We start from the raw sequence: 19,605 nt of genomic DNA, 5'->3' as shown, positions 1-19,605 counted from the left end.
GTGCATAAATAACCTTCTTATTGCTGAACAGTATTCAAATTTATTTTGAAATAATAGAGATACTTCTTTTATATTATGACCACCACCAGATCAAATTACATATATGGAACATATAATAATCTTACTTAAAAGCATTTATAAAATACACTAAAAGCAAAGAATTCTTTTATGCTGATTTAATCAAATAGAGCTGGATGGATGCTATGGAAAACAATACTTACTATTTAGAGGTATATCATTCAGTGTTAATTTTGAGATATATCCCTGATTCATTTTGTTTTGAGGACTGTCCTTCTTTTCCTTTTCTTTCTTTCTTTATTTTTTCGAGATTTATTTATTTAAAAGATTGCAGATAGAAAAGAGAGAAAATCTTCTACCTACTGTTTCACTCCGCTTACAGCCACAAAGGCTAGGGTTGTACCAAGCCAAAGTTGGATGCCTCATCAGAGTTTCCCGAATAGATGCAGGGATGCAAGCATTTGGACTACCCTCCATCACATTCCCAGGAGCAACACTAGGGAGCTGGACCAGGAGTGGAGCAGCCTAAAAAAAGCTGGGACTCTAATAGGATGCGGGTGTCGCAGACACTGGCTTTACCTGTCATAGTAGCAAAGCATTGGTAGCAAATCCGTTTAGTTTGATTCACATTATACTACATTGTAAATTTTTACAAACCCTGAACAAATCAAAGTAAATTCAACAAGCTATCAAACATTGACCAACTTGACTCTTCGTATTAAAAGTATGCATAATACGCGAAAACATTCATTATGCAGAAGATAAATACAAAAACTTTAAAACTAAGAATTGGGGTTGTAGAGCAGTGAGTTAGACCACCTGTGAGTACCAGCTCAAGCTCTCACTGCTCTGTTTTCCATTCAACTCTCTGCCAATACGTCTGTGAAGGCAGACATGAAGATGTCCCAAGTACCTGGGACCCTGCAACCCATATAGGAAACACAGAAGAACCTCCTAGATTTGGAAGATTTTCTCTTTCCTGTGTATGTATGTGTCTGTGTATGTGGGTGTAAGTATGTCACTGACTCCATTACTCTGCCTTTCAAACAAATAAAATACAAATTTTAAAAAATCGACATTTGGGCCCAGCTAGGTAGTCTAGTGGCTCAGGTCCTCACCTTGTAGGTATCTCAGTTTTCTTGTCTCAGGAGTCTGACTATGGTTGGGAGTCGCCCTGACTATGGTTGGGTGGTTCCTAGTCCAGTATCTCATCAGCCAAACATCAATGTGTCATTCAGGCTTACAAATCTCACCTGGGGCTCAGAAGCCCTTCCAAGGGCATGAGTTACCAGAATAATTCATTTTTTTGTGGCTTTATGACTAGTCTCCATTCTTCTACCACTTGTTGATCAAAGAGCACTAACAGAATCTAAAAGGCCACCTTAAAACTTTCTTGCTACAGAAATATTTGTTTTCTTCTAAGCCTGTAGAAGTATGTATTTCTGATTTCTTTTGTTTTCCAGTCTGTCATGAGGAAGTCTTATGTTACATAACAGTCACTATCTTAGCAATACTTTCACTACAACATAACTTAAATAAGCGAATTTTTTTATGCTATCATATTCACATGATCCACTCACATTCAAGGACAGGAAATAATACAAGGTATGTATACCAGGCATTGGAAATCTTTGAATTTGGCTTACCATCAACAGATACATATAAAATGCTTGTGTGAGTAACAGAGGAAATACAAGATTCATATTGGCAGAACGAAGATAGAAAAAAGAAAATCACTAAATCTTCTACTAAAAAAAAAAAACTGAAGAAACTGCATTTCAGAAAAATTAACTTTTTAAAAATAAGTAGTCTGAATCTCCCCAAAGGAAGTATTTAAGTAAAGTATCTAGGTAAGTGGTTATCTAGGCAATTGGCTATCTAGGTTAAAGGAATTTAGGAGTGAGGATGAGGAGGGATGCTTTAAAGACAAACAGGAGCACAAAGACAGTTTCAGCAGGCTAAATATAGCAATGAAACTACAAATATGGTTATTTAGTTTAGCATGAGTGGAATATATAGTGTATAAAAGGAAATGGAGATAAACTTGGAGACTGGCAGACACCAGATTAAGAAGGATCTTTGGGGGCCTGGCGTGATAGCATAATGGTTAAAGTCCTCGCCTTGAACGCACCAGGATCCCATATGAGTGCTGGTTCTAATCCCAGCAGCTCCACTTCCCATCCAGCTCCCTGCTTTTGGCCTGGGAAAGCAGTCGAGGACGGCCCAAAGCCTTGAGAACCTGCACCTGCGTGAGAGACCCGGAAAGAAGTTCCTAGCTCCTGGCTTCGGATCACCGGCCATTGCGGCCACTTGGGGAGTGAATCATCGGACGGAAGATCCTCCTCTGTCTCTCCTACTCTCTGTACATCTGCCTTTGCAATAAAATAAATAAATCTTAAAAAAAAAAAAAGGATCTTTGGAAGACTTAATCTTTAAGGTTACATAAAGTACACGATTTTAGCAAAGGTGTGATAAGCTGATTTTACAGTTGACTGTACTTGAAATTGCTCTGAAACGGTTTGTTCCCACAAACTTTGCTTTAGAAGAGCGGGATGACATTGTGTTAAGCAGCTGCCTGCAATGCCAGCATCCCACTTGGGTACCAATTCGAGTCACGGCTGCTTTGCATGCAATCCAGCTTCAACTAATACATCCTGAGAGTGCAGCAGAAGATGGTTTGAGTGTGTGGCCCCTGACACCCACAAGGAAGATGAGATGGCATTCTGAGCTCCTGGCTTTGTCCTGGCCCAGGCCCAGCCAGTGTGGCCCTTTGGCAAGAGAATCAGCATGCAGAATTCCCTCTCTACTTCCCTCCACTCAATGTAACTCTGCCTCTCCAAATAGGTAAATAAATCTTTTAAAAAAATTTTAGAGGGCTCGGCAGCGTGGCCTAGTGGCTAAGGTCCTCGCCTTGATCCCATATGGCCGCTGGTTCTAATCCCGGCAGCTCCACTTCCTCTCTATCTCTCCTCCTCTCAGTATATCTGACTTTGTAATAAAAATAAAATAAATCTTTAAAAAAAAAAATTTAGAAACAATTTTAAAAGTTCACACATAAGTTATCCAAATATACTATAGCTCAAGTAAGAGCAGGAAAGCTAAGAATTCACAATAAACGCTGGGTAACTTTAGATGACTATGAACAATATGGAAAAAGAGCAAGTAAAACTGGAGCCTACCTTCACTTCACCACTTCCACCAGTACTGAGCACATTCCTCCATCCTTGTTCCCTGGCCCTATTTATTTTCTCCAACTTTGGGGGAAAACAAACAAAACACATTTCAAATATTTCATTTAAATAAATTTACCAACAAGATGAAAATGAATTAGAGTACTTTTTAAAACGCAATCTGAATGTGAGCAGTGAAGAATGTATCACTGAAAAGTGGATCATCTTCTTACCCTTTGCTTTTCTTGCCTTTTCATTTGTTCAAGCTTCATCAGACTAATCTGTAACAAGAGAAACTTTTTAGAAATCATAAAATATTTACCAACTACAACTTGGCAAAGAAAGAAAAATAAGAACAAAGAACTACCTGATCTTTGTGCTTTTTTTCAAGAAATTCCAACCTCGTTTTTCTTGGGACTTCCTTAAATTAAAAATAATTATTTTTATGTTTTTAAGAATCTTTTCTCAGTAACAGTTACTACTTTTTCCAGTTTCATCAGTAAAGTAAATACACCAAATGGCAGAAGTATCCCAAGGTAGGGAGGGAAGGAAAAAGAGAGTGTAAAAAAGAAAAGGAAGGAGGAAAGGAAGGAAGAGAGGGAGAGAGGGAAGAATCAACAGGCATTTGAAAGAAATAAGAAGGAAAGATTTGGAGGCTTTGCATTGTTCAACATTTTATTTTTGTAAAAAATTACTTTTGCAAAGCTTTAAATTTAAGCAGACAGATGTCTTTATACCTCAGACATTTTCTTCCTTTCTTCTCCAGGATTAACTTTCTTTACTGCAGTTTGATGGGTCTGGACAAAAAGTAAAACTACAAATTAGATAAAAATGTTGAGGTGTTTAGTTAAAATCTTCAAATTTAAAACAAAGAAAAAGAACAATTTAGACTGCCGTAACTCCCTTTCAACATAAGCATAAAGCCATAGGGTTTGATAGGCTGTCAAAGACAAACATTCACTTCAGAGCAACAGAAGAAAAAGATTCTTCAGTCATCAACTAAATACCTTTGTCCCTATAGACTGACACCAATTTTAGGTATTCTAACACTATTAAAGAACCTTATTTCAAAAGTTCAATAATTGTGCCTGGTGCAATGGCTCAGTTAGTTAATCCTTTGCTGGCAAGCTCCAAGATTCTGGGCGCCACTTTGTGTCCTGGCTGCCCCACTTCCCATCCAGCTTTCTGCTTATAGCCTGGGTATGCAGCAGAGCATTCACACAGGAAACCAAAAGAAACCCAGAGAAAGTAAGTAAAAAAAGTAAGTGGTCATCAAGCGCTGTTGGTGTGAGGGAGAATGGGAATGATTGCTAAACGACAAAGGATTTCTTTAGGTGATGATAGAAATGGTTATGTAACTTCTGAAAAAATTTAACTGCAAACTTCTATTAGGTTAATTATATAGAACGTAAATTTTATATCAATACAGCTGGATTTTTAAAAATATTTATTTATTTTTACTGGAAAGGCAAAAACAAGCATGTTCCATTCATTTGTTCATTCCCCAAGTGGCTGCAATGGCTAGAGCCAAACTGAACCAAAGCCAGGAGCCAGGAGTTTCTTCCAGGTCTCCCATACAGGTGTAGGGTCTGAAGGCTCTGGGCCATCCTCAACTGATTTCTCAGGCAACAAGCAGGGAGCTGAAAGGGAAGTGGAGCAGCTGGATACAAACTAAAACATGTATAGGATCCCAGGGCATGCAAGGCAAGGACTTGAGCCACTGGGCTTACACAATAGGCCCCATAAAGCTGCTTTTTACAAAGTATTTATTCCGAGGATCTAGCGTCAGCTCTGTGGCACAGTAGGTGAAGCCAATGCCTGCAGTACCAGCATCCCATATAGGCTCCAGTTCAAACCTTGCCACTACATTAGCAATATGCCTCCCTTGTAATGTATCAGGGAAAGCAGAATGTGGCCCAAGTGCTTGTGTCCCTGCTCTCACATAGGAAATCTGAAAGAAGTTCTTATCTTCCGGCTGTAGCCTGGCCACTTGTGGCAGTTGTGACCATTTGGAAAGTGAATCAGTGAATAGAAAACTTTGGTCTCCTTGTCTCTGCTTCTTCTTCTCTGTAACTCTTTCAACTCAATCAGTGCTTTAAGTACATATTCCTAAGAGTTGCTGAGTAATAATCTTTGAACACAGAGCACTATTATATATATTTTGAAAGCTCCACAAGTAACTTTTTCTTAAATGAAATTTATTTGAAAAGCAGATTAGTAGACAGAGGGGTTAAAGAAAAAGACCAAGTGATAGATAGACAGAGAAACTTTCTCTTCACTATTTCACTCCTCAAATGGTCAAAATTGCCAGAGTTGACTCAGGATAAAGCCAGGGGCCAGAAACTATCCCCACCTCCCACATGAGCTATCAAGCACTTGAGCCATCTTTTGCTCCCTTCCCCAGGTGCACTAGAAGGAAGGAAGCTGTATCAGAAGTGGAACAGCTCAGACTGAAACTAGCATTCAGACATGAGCCCTGTGGAATCACGAGCAGCAGTTTAACTTACTGTGATACAACACTGGCTCCAAGTTAACTCTTGGATAGCCAGTCCAGCATCAGTCTCAAACTTTATGAACCACAATACCAATTAAAAATATAAACATAATATATCAACTCAAAATAAATAATAGTTTTTACATACATTATACACTAATGTGGAACAAAACCAAAAGGTTTAATGGAGATATCTACATATGCTTTATTAAGTTACACAAAAGCAAGAATCATGTTTAATTCTGTTGTTCCATATTGACTTACAAAAGAGTATACGTGGGAAATTAAAATATCAAGATATTCCTAAGAGACTACATAGGGATTTTCACAGCAATATTTCCACACTGAAAACTATGATAAACATCAGTACTTAGAAATTTAATTTATTCTGCTTTCCTTTTTAAATTTGGAATCAAAATACTGATATATTTTCATGGAGCTCCCTCTAGTGACTTGAAGTAGTCACAGGATGTGGTTAAGAACTTGCATTTCTTAAAATATTGGTTACTCAATACCATGTTAATTGATTCCATAATGTTGTGAATTGTTGCTGATGTTGTGTTGGGGGTTTCAATTGATTGGGATAATATTCTGTCAGCTCTATCTTCAGACCAGAGATGGTCTCCCCAAGAAACCGTTGAATTTATCTGGTCAATAAGATGCTGGACTCCACGCTTGGTATATGTTTGCAAAAAAAGAATCTTGACTGAATTTGAACTGTAATACTGCAACAAGGTGGAGGAACCCACCATGGAGGGAGGACACAGGAAGGGGTTGGGGGAATCCCAGAGCCTATGAAACTGTGTCACATAATGCAACGTAATTAATAAAAAAATAATAATCATTTCTTTTACCAAGTCTAAAAGTAGCAGATTATCACAGCAACTGAAAAATCAGTCTTCTGAGAAGCAAATATTTTGATTAAAAGGTAACAACTTAATAAGCATTGGTTTATATTTGGTGATTACAATGTAATGTACAACAGCAATAATTAGTTAAGATTTTCTTCATGTGGCCTGGCATAGTAGCCTAGAATAAAGTTAGGGCGTAACATGCTTGGGATCCCATATCAGCAACAATTTATATCCCAGCTGCTCCACTTCCCATCCAGCTCCCTGTGGCCTGGGAAAGCAGTCCAGTACGGCCCATAGCCTTGGACCTGACACACATGTGGGAGACCCGGAAGAAGCCCCTGGTTCCTGGCATTGTATTGGCACATCTCTGGCCATTGTTATCACTTGAGGAGTGAACCAGTGGATGGAAGACCTTTTTCTCTGTCTCTCTGTATATCTCCCTTTCAATAAAAACAAATACATCCTCAAACAAAATTACTGCTATATGGCGCAGGTATGCACAGCTGAGCACACTGGCTTCCTGGGGGAAGGGGGTAAGGGATGCTCAGTGGGCTTCCACCTGTTCTAAAAGTTTCTTGATCCGCACGGGTGCATGCAGCTGGGCTACGTGGCTCCCTTGGGGGAGGAGTGTTCCAGGAGGTCTTCAGGAACCCAGCTTGGAGGCTTTCTAACTGGCGCAGGTACACACAGCTGAGCACGCTGGCTTCCTGGGAGAATGCTCAATGGGCTTCAGAGACCACCCCATCCTGGAAGATTTTTGACCCACACGGGTGCATGCAGCCAGGCGGCATGGCTCCCTCTGGAATAGCCCAGGTGTGCCCTGGTGGTTTGTGGAGTTTGGATTTACAGGGAGATAACGGGACTGCACAGGTGGCAGTGAGTGATGACCTGTGGTTTTATGCCCAGATTAGGAATTACAGCTGAGGGACTTCCATAGACAAGTCCACAACATGTACATAGGGGACTGACACCAAATTGGTGTGAAGAATAAGAGTGACAGAAGCGGGCCTGAGAGTAGAATCTGTGGGAGAAATATGGGTGGGCTCATCCCTGTGGAACTGCATTCTCTGCTGGCTTGTCAAAGAAATGTGCATGGGAACAGGCCGTGCTGGGGAGCTAAGGCGGTGCCCCAGCTGGGATGGGGTTCCCAGTGGTGAGGACGACAGTAGGACTGGGGGCAACAAGCTGGGCTCGGCATAGCTACAGCCTCCTCCAGCGCAGATGTGCACTGGGTCTGGGGAGCAAAGAATTGGGTTAGACTCCAGCCCCCACTGGTACTGTGAGAGCCAGGTTTGGTGTGGAACAAGGGAGACTAGGTCTTGACTCCCACTGAACCACATGAAACCTGTGTCTTGGCATGGATCAGGTATTGCTGGACTGCAACATCCAACAGCAAGAACCAGAATGGGTGTGGCTGGTTGAGCAAGACCACTGTTTTTGCCAGAGGTGGACAAAGTTAACGTGGGCCAAGGACCCACTCGCGTGCATGACAACTGCTGCTGGGCAGAGAGTCAATGAAGGAGCTTTGGAAACTCCTTCATTGGGATGTAGCCACTGCAGATGAGCACAAGAAGCAAGGCAAGGAGCAGCCCAGACCACACGAGAACACAGAACCCGCCAGCATACAAATGGGTCAGGTCTGGGGATAGACCAGTCTGGGCCAGCACATAACACCCACTGGCAGATCTGAGAACCAGGACAGGAGACAGGGGGAGCCTGATCAAGCCACAACACCAGCTAGTTCACATTAGGGCCAGGACAGCAATCAGGCTGGGCTGGGACAGGCTGTAGTACCCACCAACAGGAGCTGGAAGAGAAGACAGAATAGACTAGGCCAGGCTGTACCATAAGATTATGGATGCTGAGATGAGGCGAGTCACCCTGAGCCCAGCAGGGGCCGGGTTCATGAGTCCCAGGGGCAGGGGATCTGACAGGGCTCTGGTAACTTGGCTCAAGTCTTGGGGCCCAGCTGCGTGGTGGTGGAGTCGGGTTCTGAGCCCCAGGGACGGGGCATCCAGTGCAGCTTGGGTCATCTGGCCCAGATTCTGAGGCCCGCCTAGGAGGTGGGTGCCAGGTTCGTAAGCCCCGGGGGCATGGGACCCCTCATGGCTCGGGTCTCCTGGCCCGGGTCCTGGGGCCTGCCTGCAAGGTGGGTATCAGTTTGTGAGCCCCAGGTTTTGGGGATTGGGCAGGGAGTGGGTCAACTGACTTGGGTCCTTAGGCCCACCTGAGAGGGGTGTGCTAGTTTGAGAGGTGGGGGATCTGGCAGGGCTTGGGTAACTTGGTTCGAGTCCTTGGGCCCACCTATGAGGAGGGTGCCAGGTTCATGAGTCCCAGGAGTGGGAGATATAACAGGGCTCCAGTTGCCTGGCCTGGGTCCCGGGGCCTACTACGTGGATGCCAGGTTCATGAGCGCTTGGGGTTGGGGATCCAGTGGGACTCAGGTCACCTAGTCCAGATCCTGCTGTCTGCCTGTGAGGTGGGTGTCGAGTTTGTGAGCCCCAGGGGTGGGGGATCTGGCAGAACTCAAGTCACTTCGCATGGATTCTTGGGCCCACCTGTGAGGGGAGTGCTGGGTTTGTGAGCCTCAGGGGTGAAGGGTCTGGTAGGGCTTGGGTTGTTGGGCCCAGGTCTCTTGACCCATCTGCGAGGTAGATGCTGGGCTGAGTGAGCCTTGGGGATGGGGGATCCAGCGAGGCTCACATCACCAGGCCCGGGGCCTGGGGCCCGTCTGTGAGGTAGGTGCTGGGTTTGTGAGCCCTAGGGGTGGGGGTCTGGTGAGGCTTGGAACACATGGCCCGGGGTCCTTGGGCTCACCTGCAAGAACATGATTTACTTAGTGAAAAAGCTGGAGCAATGGACACAGGCCCTGTTGTAAAAGGAGAATATGGCAGCTCATTTAGTGCCATAGCAGAAGGAGAACAGAACAAACTGGACAACTACCCCAATTAAACGATGCCAACAAAAAATCTTGGTGAATGGAGACTGAGGCTTACTATGTCAGCCAATGGACACTGGGAGGGTAGCATCATCCTTGGATTGGTAAAATTAACAGCATTTCAGAACTATCCAAACCACTTGGACAGAACCCTCCAAATATGTACACATTGAGACACTGGGTTGATATGAGGTGGCGGTTCCTCATCCCTGGGTACTGGGACGTGTGGAAAGTAATGTGTGGCTTCCCCCTTTGTCTCTCCCCTTCCCCTAGAAACAAGAAGAAATAGCAAATTTGGAAACAATGGGTTCACCCAATTTTCCCTAAATCTCAATCCTTCCCACCCTGAACAACCAACCATGTAATCATTATAAAAAATAAAATTTTAAAAATTTCCTCACAAATTTATGATTAGCAAGATTAAAATCCTAAAATTTCAAAAATTCATCAATATCAATCTAAAAGATGTTTTAGAGTTTCAGGTTTGGGGGTGGGAGGAGTATTTTTTTAAAAACAGCATATAAAATTTTAAAGAGAAACTTGTTTTAATGGTTATACTAGGTCCGGCACAGTAGCCTTGGGACCCTGCACCCATGTGGAGACCCATAGCAAGCTCCTGGCCCCTAGTTTTTGGTTCAGCTCAGCTCCAGCCATTGCAGCCGCTTGGGGGATGAACCAGCAGATGGAGGATCTTTCTATGTCTCCTTTGTATAAATCTGACTTTCCAATAAAAATAAAATAAACCTTTTTTTAAAAGTCATACTCAAAATATTTTAGCAATTTGGTGTTTTCTTCCATTTTAATTGTCTTGTTAGGATATTCGAAGAGGTTTTTTTCCGCACATTTGATTGCCATTTCGTCTTCTTTTTTTGTGTGTTTATTCCTCATGTCTTTTCTACTGTGGTAAAACATTCAATGAAATATACGATTGAAACCATTTTTAAGTGTCCAGTTCTGTGGCATTTGGCAGATTCATACTGTTACGCACAGAAATCTAGGTTTAAGTAAATTGGGCTTAAAATAGGCTGCATGACAGATACTCTAACAACTGATTTACTATTGAATCCTTAATAGTCTGGCTTAGAAAATTGTTTGATTGCCTAAAAGAATGGCTGAGGGCAACAACCTTGCCTAATGTTCAAAATATTTATAGCTACCATCCAAATTGATTGTATGTCATTCAGAATATGTGAGACATTTATTACTCAATATGTTAATAACTGGAAGCTGAAAGTTCCAAAGCATGCTGTTTTTGTACACTTAGTATTAACTAAAAATAAAGGAAACATTAAGAAAACCAATATACTGTTGATTCCACCAGCTATTTGAAAAATTAGATCATAAACACGCCTCCAATCCTGTCTGAAGGTTAAACAGCTTCTGTTACATCATGAATCTGGTCTCACCTGCAGTTCTGATCTCCAAAGAAGCTAAAAGGGTCACGAGATGAGACAATTGTACTTCTACATTTTTTTTCAAGGTACAGTTAGAGACAGAGATCTTCCATCCACTTTTTCACTCAGGAAAGAACACAATGGCTGGAACTGAACTGTTCCAAAGCCAGGAGCCAGCATATTCTTCTGGGTCTCCCATGGGGTGCAGAAGCCAAAGGACTTTGGGCCATATTTCACTGCTTTCCCAAGTTATAAGCACAGAGCTGGATTGGAAGTGGAGCAGCAGGGATATGAACTGATGCTCAAATGAGATGTCCACACTATAGACATAGGAATAGCCTACTAAGCCACCCTGCTGGCCAGTACAATTCTATTTCCCCAAGATAACTAAATATGTATTCCTTATTGATCTAGTGACATGAAAATAAATACACCACTGTTACTGTGAAGTAGTTACCATTAAGCATTGAGAATAAAAGCTTGGGCTTGGCACTATGGTGCAGCACATTAAGCTACTACCTACAGCACCGGCATCCTATATGGCTGAAGATCCTTGAGTTCCAGCTGCTTTACTTCCTCTACTTTCTTTTTTTTTTTTTTTTTGGCAGTTGGAGAATTTTTTTTAAAGTGGGTAAGACTATTATTTCCACATTTTTTTTCTGTATGTAGGGTAAAGGGGGAGATAGAGAGAGAAGCCCTACCCAGTCTCCCACCCATCCCAGGTCCCCAATGTGGGGCATGCTCCAAGGGCACTATGCAAGTGGTTTTGATAGTTCAACAGTTATGAATTGCTGTCAATCTCGCCATTCCAAGCATGATAAAGTCACTGCAGAATCCACTAATTGACATAGTCCACCTTAGAGTCTCCATTTGCCCAGTTCCCAGTTTTTCACTGCCAACATATGGCTGGTGCAGTTGATTGATTTGTTCTGTCCTCTGTTGTGGTGCCAAGTATCCTCTGCAGGTTCCAATGGACTGCCATATCCTCCATGTGTACCTGGATATGTTGTCCACTGTTCCATCTGAGTCTCTGAGGAGGCCTGGCTCTGACACTTGCATTTCTTGGTCAGACCATGGAACCTGCACTTCTCTTCATGGATAGGGTTCCAAGTCCGGCAGTTCGATTGGGAAGATCACCAAAGAAATTTTGCTGAGGTTATCCCAGACCAAATTCTTGTGTGTACTTGCAAGTACAGGGCCGACACAGTCCATCGCCTCATTCACATGGTGGTTGTAATTGCTGGGTTAGTTCTGTTTCCAGCCCTGTCTTCCACTGGAACCAATGAGTGTTGGAGTCCAGCCTGATTCTGCCCAGCATGCACGAAGCCCTCACACAAACCTGTGGGAGCTGAAGCCTAGTCGGAGCAACCCACAATAACCCCCACCAACCCTGCCCCCTGCCATGGTTCCTATGCTTGCCAGTATATAGAGCAGACTAGTCCAGTCTGTCTCACATCCCATTCAGCTCCCATACATGTCAATGGGCATTAAAGCCTAGTTCAACCCAACCTGCCCTATTATCCAGCCCACACACATACTGGTGAATGCTGTTCTGTCTAGCCACCCCAGCTCCAGTCCTGGTTTTCATACTTCCCATTGGGAGTGGTAACCCAAGAGGGAGGTGCCCACTATCTCCCTCCTATGCCACTCTCACTCCCGGATCATGTACTTCCCGGATGGTTCTGGAGTTTAACTTGACAGATTAGCCACTGGTGCCAGCACCTGTTATCTGATGCTGTGGCAAAGCTTAACCAATCTTCACCCGTTCTGCTTTATGTTTGCACCGGTAGGGACAGTCAACCAAGTCTGTTCTTTCCTGATCTGGCTCGCGTGAGGCCCATAGGTGTTGTAGCCCTGCCTAGTCTAGTCTGCCCCATCCCAGCTCATGCTCTCCAGTGGGCGAAGTGTTCCAGCAGGAGGGACCTCCACATTTCCCCTACCAGCTTTACCCCCTCCCTCCCTGGTTCCTACTAGCGCTGCAGCCCAGTCTGGCATGACCCACCTCACCTCGGTGTTTGCTAGTGGGTGCTATAGCCTGGCCCGCCCTCAATCCCAGCTGGTGAGGGTAACGGTCTAGTCCAGCCCGGCATATACCCTATCCCAGCTGCCAGCTGCTCTACTTTCCACCCAGCTCCCTAAAATACCTGGGTAAGCTGCAGAGGAGTGCAGCAAATTCTTGGGCCAAGTATTCATGTGGAAATCAAGTAAAAAGGGCTAGGCCCTAGCTTCAAACTAGCTCAGCTCCAGCCATTTCAGAAGTAAACTAGCAGATGTAGGAACTCTTCCTCTCCTCTTGCTCTAACTCTGCCTTTCAAATAAACTTTAAAAATCTTAAAAAATAAAAACCAAAGGTTTTACTGGGTCATATAAGTGCTGTTAAAATATAAAGAATCCCTGTTGATTCAGAACTAATTTTTCAATCATCTATCCTGTCACTAAGGAAATATACCACATGCCCTGAATCGCATGAGCACCTTAGACTGACAGGATCTCTGGATGTATAGTCTGACCATAGAGCATATGTTGCAATCCTGAGTCACCTCTATTGTTGACTCCAGAGAAAGGATGAACACCACATCCAGATAAACATGAAAGACAAGACAATCAGCTTGTCTGATCCAATACAAGACCTCAAGTACCTCTGCAAATGGCGTAAAGAAAAGCAAGTGGCCCACCACTTTAGGCCAAGGGCTACAAAAAGCACCTCAGCCTGCAAATATGCTGAGGTAGACAAGGACAACCAAGAGAGCTTCAAACTTACACAGAAAGAAAAATGAAGAGTCCCTGTGAGCACAGCTGGAGTACAACATCATAGAGCAATCAAGGTGATGCAGGAGTACAGACTAAACAAAAAGCTGCTGGCCAACAACAAGGATTCACTAGATGAGCATCAGAATCAGACAATTACGCAGCAAACTTAGGGTCACAGGAAGGAAGTCACAGCTCTCTGACTCTGTCATTCTATTTCACCTATCATTTAAGTAACAACCCCGGGACATCCTTTCCCCCAGTTATTATCCCCATTATGAAATTTATCTTACAATATGATGCATACATATGTATCTATGCAAACATGTATATGTATGTGTGCACATATGTAGTCCCAAACAAAACAGTTTCCATACATAAAGACATGAGGAAAATACCAAATTCCCCTAACTAAAACTATGTATTCTCAGGCATGTCACTCAAATGCTATAAGACCTATTTTTTATCTGAAATATGCCAGTAGATTGTTATACCTATGTTATAATTTTTATTTACTTATTTGAATGTGAACTCTCAGATACAAAATTTTCTTGGCTTCTTATCAAGTATATCATGTGTATTATTTCTGTTAAACATAAGAAAACCAGGGCCCGGCACGATGGCGTAGTGGTTAAGGTCCTTGCCTTGCACGCTCCGGGATCCCATATGGGCGCCGGTTCTAATCCTGGCGGCCCCACTTCCCATCCGGCTCCCTGCTTGTGGCCTGGGAAAGCGGTCAAGGAGAGCCCAAAGCCTTGGGTCCCTGCACCCACGTGGGAGACCCGGAAGAGCTCCTGGCTCAGGGTTCGGATTGGCTCAGCTCCAGCTGTTGCAACCACTTGGGGGTGAACCACTGGACGAAACATCCTCCTCTCTCTCTCTCCTCCTCTCTGTATATCTGACTTGCCAATAAAAATAATAATAATAAATAAATAATAAGAAAATCAAATGGTTTTGCTTAAGCTGTCCCAAAGTGGTATCTTTCATAGCATCACTTACTTTTTATTGCACCATTTACTAAGTATCTATACTTACTTTTTTTTTTTTTAAAGATTTATTCATTTTATTACAGCCAGATATACACAGAGGAGGGGAGACAGAAAGGAAGATCTTCCGTCCGATGATTCACTCCCCAAGTGAGCCGCAACGGGTCTATGCCCGCCAATCCAAAGCCGGGAACCAGGAACCTCTTTCGGGTCTCCCATGCGGGTGCAGTGTCCCAATGCATTGGGCCGTCCTCAACTGCTTTCCCAGGCCACAAGCAGGGAGCTGGATGGGAAGTGGAGCTGCCGGGATTAGAACCGGCGCCCATATGGGATCCCAGGGCTTTCAAGGAGAGGACTTTAGCCGCTAGGCCATGCCGCCGGGCCCTATACTTACTTTTTTTATAGCTCCTCTCAGGCTTCTTAATTTTGAGAATACTGGTGAAGCAGAAACAGCAATGTTCCTTGGAAACTTAATAAAAATAATCCATTGAATTAAGGTGTAACACCTAAGTTAAACTGAATCTTAATAATTCACATACCTGTTTGTACTTCTGGAGTGGTTTCTTTTCAAGAATTTTTTTATCTCCATGTTTCTTAAATGTTAAAGGTACTCCATATTTAGCAGCTGGTTTTGTAATTTTCTGTGCAGGTGAAACAGCAGCCAAGCTTTGTCCTGAAGCTGGTCTCTTTGCTACATGAGAAGATACAAACAACTTTTATTCCAGCAGTTCTTCAATTAAATCCTTAACTGAGAAATTCTTTAACCTAGCACTTTTCCATTCTTATAATCATTGACAGGATTTAAGACTTTTTAATATGATAAATTTATTATTTTTATGGTGTTCATATAGGTAAGAAGGATGTACGCCCATATGGGCGGCCAATTAGGGTTAGGAGTGTCAAGAAATAGTAGAAAGTGGTGGAGACAACTGCCTTTAGTCTCCTTTTTTCTTAGTATTTAAGACTTTTCATCTAATTTTCCATTTACTCCTCAGCATATATCAACACCACAGCTATTTTACATTGGAGCCACTTTTTGAAGGAAGCAAACTCTTCCAAGATGCTGAAATTTTTTATATAAAATAAGACATTTCTAAAACTGACTCCACAGCATGACTGTACACATGTGTGGATACATGGCAGGTATCAAAAGAACAAATTGCATGGTATGTGAATTACACATCAATAATTGATGTTAAAACAAATTTTTAAGAATAAATTTTCACAATTAATTTCTAAATAAGAATACAAAACAAAAGATCAACTGTCAAACATCAATTCCAACATGAGAAACTTTTTTCCTCCCATGCAGCCTGAATGGTATTTACTCTTACAAACCTTTGAAGAACCCCTTAAAACAATCAGTATAGTTAAAAATCCCAGGAAACGGGTATCTCATTATATTGTTGGATTAGAATACAAATTAGTGAAACTTTCTGGATAGGACTCTGTATATAAAAACATAAGGGATGCAGCTGGTACAGTAGTCAAGCCAACCTGGCAGACTACATCACATATCAAGTGCCTGGTTCAACTCCTGGCCCATCTACTTCTGATCCAGTTTTTTGGCAATGTAATCTCTAGCAAGCTAGTGCAAAACCAGAAGGCAGCTCAATACTGGGGTCCCTACCATCCTGGGGGAGATGTAGACTGTGGTACAGGCTCCTGGCTTTGTCCTGGTTCTTGTGGATATCTGGGAAATGAACCAAGAATAGAAGATCTCTGTCTCTGTCTCTATCCTCTCTCTCTGCTTTTCATACAAAATTTAAATAAAAAGGTTGAAAGAACACAGTATTTAGCAACTCATTTTAAACAAAAAATCAAAACCAAAAATTTACATGCAAGATAAACTCTGCAGCATTCATTATTTAATTTACTTACTGGGTGTGAATAACATAGTCTTAGAAAAATAAGATTAGGGCTGGCAAAATGGTGTTGCAAACTAAGACTTCGCTTGCAAACACCAGCATATCCGAAGGATACCAGTTCATGTCCCAGCTGCTCTTCTTCCCATTCAGTTCCCTTGCAATGTTCCTGGTATGCAAGGGAGGATGGCCAAGTGTTTGGGGCCCTGCACCCAAGTGGGAGACCCAGAAGAAGCTCTTGACTCTCAGCTTCAGACTGGCCCAACTTTAACCATGGCAGCCATTTGGGGAGTCAACCAGAGAATGGAAGACCGCTGTTTCTCACTTTCTAACTTGCTTTATTTTTATTGAAAAGTCAGATATACACAGAGGAGGAGAGAGAGAGAGGAAGATCTTCCATCTGATGATTCACTCCCCAAGTGACCACAATGGTCCCAGGTGAGCTGATGCAAAGCCAGGAGCTTCTTCCAAGTCTCCCACACAGGTGCAGGGACCCAAGGCTTTGAGCCATCCTCAACTGCTTTCCCAGGCCACAAGCAGGGAGCCAAATGCAAAGCGGGGCTGTCATGATTAGAACCAGCACCATATAAGATTCCAGCCCATGCAAGGCAAGTACTTTAGTCACTAGGCTACCATGCCGAGCCCAATTAAAAAAAAAAATTATACACTATAGCAGGGTAAGATTTTCCAAACAGATATTGACCCAGGCATGAGAAAATGTGAGCAAAATTCCCCTTTTAAAGTCCAAATTAGCATTAAAAAATTAAGACACAATACATGATCTGGCTAACTGTATTAATAAATTCCTATGCTATGAATACCAGAAAAGGGGTTAGAGGCAAAAAGGCAAAAAAATAAAAGCCTCCAGGAGACAGGCATAAATATGTAGTTCTCATCTACTTCCCAAAGAAGGAAAATTATTTATATTATTTTAACATATTTCAAGTCAGTGTCAAGGATGCCTCCAGCATGAAAATTAATATATAGGGTTCAGGTCTACTAAGCATTTATAAGCATTATCACTCCTATTTTTAATCCTTTGCTATTTAATATGTCATTCATGCAAAAATAATTACTTTCTATGATATGTGGGAAGAATGTGTTAATTTCGGGAGTTCCTGGCTGTTGCGATAAGGAAGGTTTTTGTGAGTATCTGACTTCTAAGGAGGCTTGACTGCTAAGAGATCCTGCCGATTCTGTCAAGTGTCTTAGTTGCTACTGAAGTCTGTTCAAATTAACTTGATTTCTTAGTGACTGATGGTCTTGCAAAATGACAAAGGAGTCTAAAGTAAGGGTCTCCAGGAAGAGAAGGAGTGGACATTAGCATGACCCTTTAATAGCACTTGGGCTCTGTTTCTGATCCCAGCTTCCTGTTAATGCCTACCCTAGCAGAGTAGCAGATGTTTACCCAACTAGTTGGGTTACTGTCTCAGACATAGCAGACTAGGAGTGAGTTTTTGGCTTTATGAACCTATGGTGTGTTCACCAGTGACTGGAAGATGTTCATCATTTTCAATTAAAATAAATAAATAAATTGCTAATTTTTTAAAGGATGGGTGGTCTTTTTTTAAAAAAAAATTGTTTATTTTCATTGGAAAGGCAGATTTACAAGGAAGCAGAGACAGAGAAAAAAATATTCCATCCACTGGTTCACTTGCCAGATGACCACAATGGCCAGAGCTGAGCCAATGTGAAATCAGAAGCCAGGAACTTGTTCTGGGTCCTGCACAATAATGTGGGTCCCAAGGATTTGGGCCATCCTCCACAGCTTTCCCAGGCCACGAGTAGGAAACTGGATGGGAAGTGGAGCAGCTAGCACATGAACTGTCACCATGTAGTATGCCAGTGCTTGGAGATAAAATATTAGCCAGCAGAGTCATTCTGCCAGCCCCAGGTGGTCTTCTCAGAAACATTCCCATACCACTTCAAGCTTACATGGACTCATTTTTATGACATGTAATTTAGTGAATTTATTCAACCTCAAAATGCTAGATAAGCATGCTGCACATTTTAAATATCTTCCATTGATGCTAAAAATCCATTCTGAATTCAAAGTAAAAAAAGAAGTCTTCCCTCACACAGATACATGTACATAACATATATATGTACTACATAACATCTACAATCCTATAAACATTCTAATTTCTAAAAGAAAATTCATCCTGGTGAAGGGCGTGGCTTCACATGAAATTACTTATATTAAAAGTGGTTGTGTTTCTCAGCGAAAAATGTTTTTAGTTTTTGACACATTTAAAATAGTCCATAGATAGAATTCTGATATAATAATGATATTTGTTCTTCACTGCCTTTTAATTTCCCTCACCTCTCTCCCTTTAATTTTTGAACTATGTGAAACATTTTAAAAATTAAAAAGGGGCTTACAACTGAATTATACATTTTAAGAAAAGGTCATAACAATGTTCTCAAAACACCAGCTAAGTATCTGATACATGTATTTCAAGCAAGATTTCAGTTATTAGGCCAAAATAGATAAACAGAATTTATATATTGATCATAAATGCATTTTAGTCATTGTAATGTGTCATAATAATTTCAATGTGAATTTCTTCTGAATTTAATTTACCCTAAACAATTATCTGAACTTATTACATCAGCACATGTTTCTGGTATGATTAGACTTGAATATCGCAAATAAGTCAAAGATTTCCTGTTAAATCTCACTTACATGGTAAAGCCTGTGCTCCACACTTTGTAAATGTTTTTAGACAAAATTCTTCTGCAATAAGCTGAGATTAAAAGAAAGAAAAAAGCTGTTAATTTCCAAAATAAAATTTTAATCATCATGTTTCAATCACAACACTTATTGTCACTATTTATGCTATTGATAAAATTGTATTAATTAAAAACAAGTACTTTATTCAATAAATTATACTCATATGCCACTTACCTGCTCCCCACATTGGCAATTTAATGTCATTACCTCTCTGGAATAATCTCTGCAGTTTGTGTGCTTTGACACCCCTCATTTACTTCACAACTGCTCTGGAACTACTTTGTTATATTAAAGAGAGAGAGATCTCTCAAAACAATTTCTCACACAAACATTAACTTTACTCCCAATCCTCTCCACCTTACAGTTACAACTATAAATACCTATTATTGGATAAACAGTCTGAC

At 41.8% G+C, this 19,605-nt stretch overlaps 1 protein-coding gene across 8 annotated transcripts in view; it reads right to left on the bottom strand.

The window, feature by feature from the left end:
• The window catches only part of NEK1 (NIMA related kinase 1), a 132,462-nt gene that overhangs the window by 89,917 nt on the left and 22,940 nt on the right, over positions 1-19,605 (bottom strand). For all 8 annotated transcript variants that reach the window (XM_058670009.1, XM_058670003.1, XM_058670007.1 and 5 more), the window contains 6 exons: positions 19,154-19,214; positions 15,142-15,293; positions 3,926-3,985; positions 3,556-3,609; positions 3,422-3,469; positions 3,198-3,272 (listed from right to left, as the gene is read on the bottom strand). In XM_058670009.1, the coding sequence (XP_058525992.1) occupies positions 3,198-3,272; positions 3,422-3,469; positions 3,556-3,609; positions 3,926-3,985; positions 15,142-15,293; positions 19,154-19,214 (450 nt within the window). The remainder of the gene's footprint in view (positions 1-3,197; positions 3,273-3,421; positions 3,470-3,555; positions 3,610-3,925; positions 3,986-15,141; positions 15,294-19,153; positions 19,215-19,605) is intronic.

The sequence above is a fragment of the Ochotona princeps genome, chromosome 11 (assembly GCF_030435755.1).
Source record: "Ochotona princeps isolate mOchPri1 chromosome 11, mOchPri1.hap1, whole genome shotgun sequence".
Classification (NCBI taxonomy): Eukaryota; Metazoa; Chordata; class Mammalia; order Lagomorpha; family Ochotonidae; genus Ochotona; species Ochotona princeps.
This window is presented reverse-complemented; position numbering and strand designations above follow the sequence as displayed.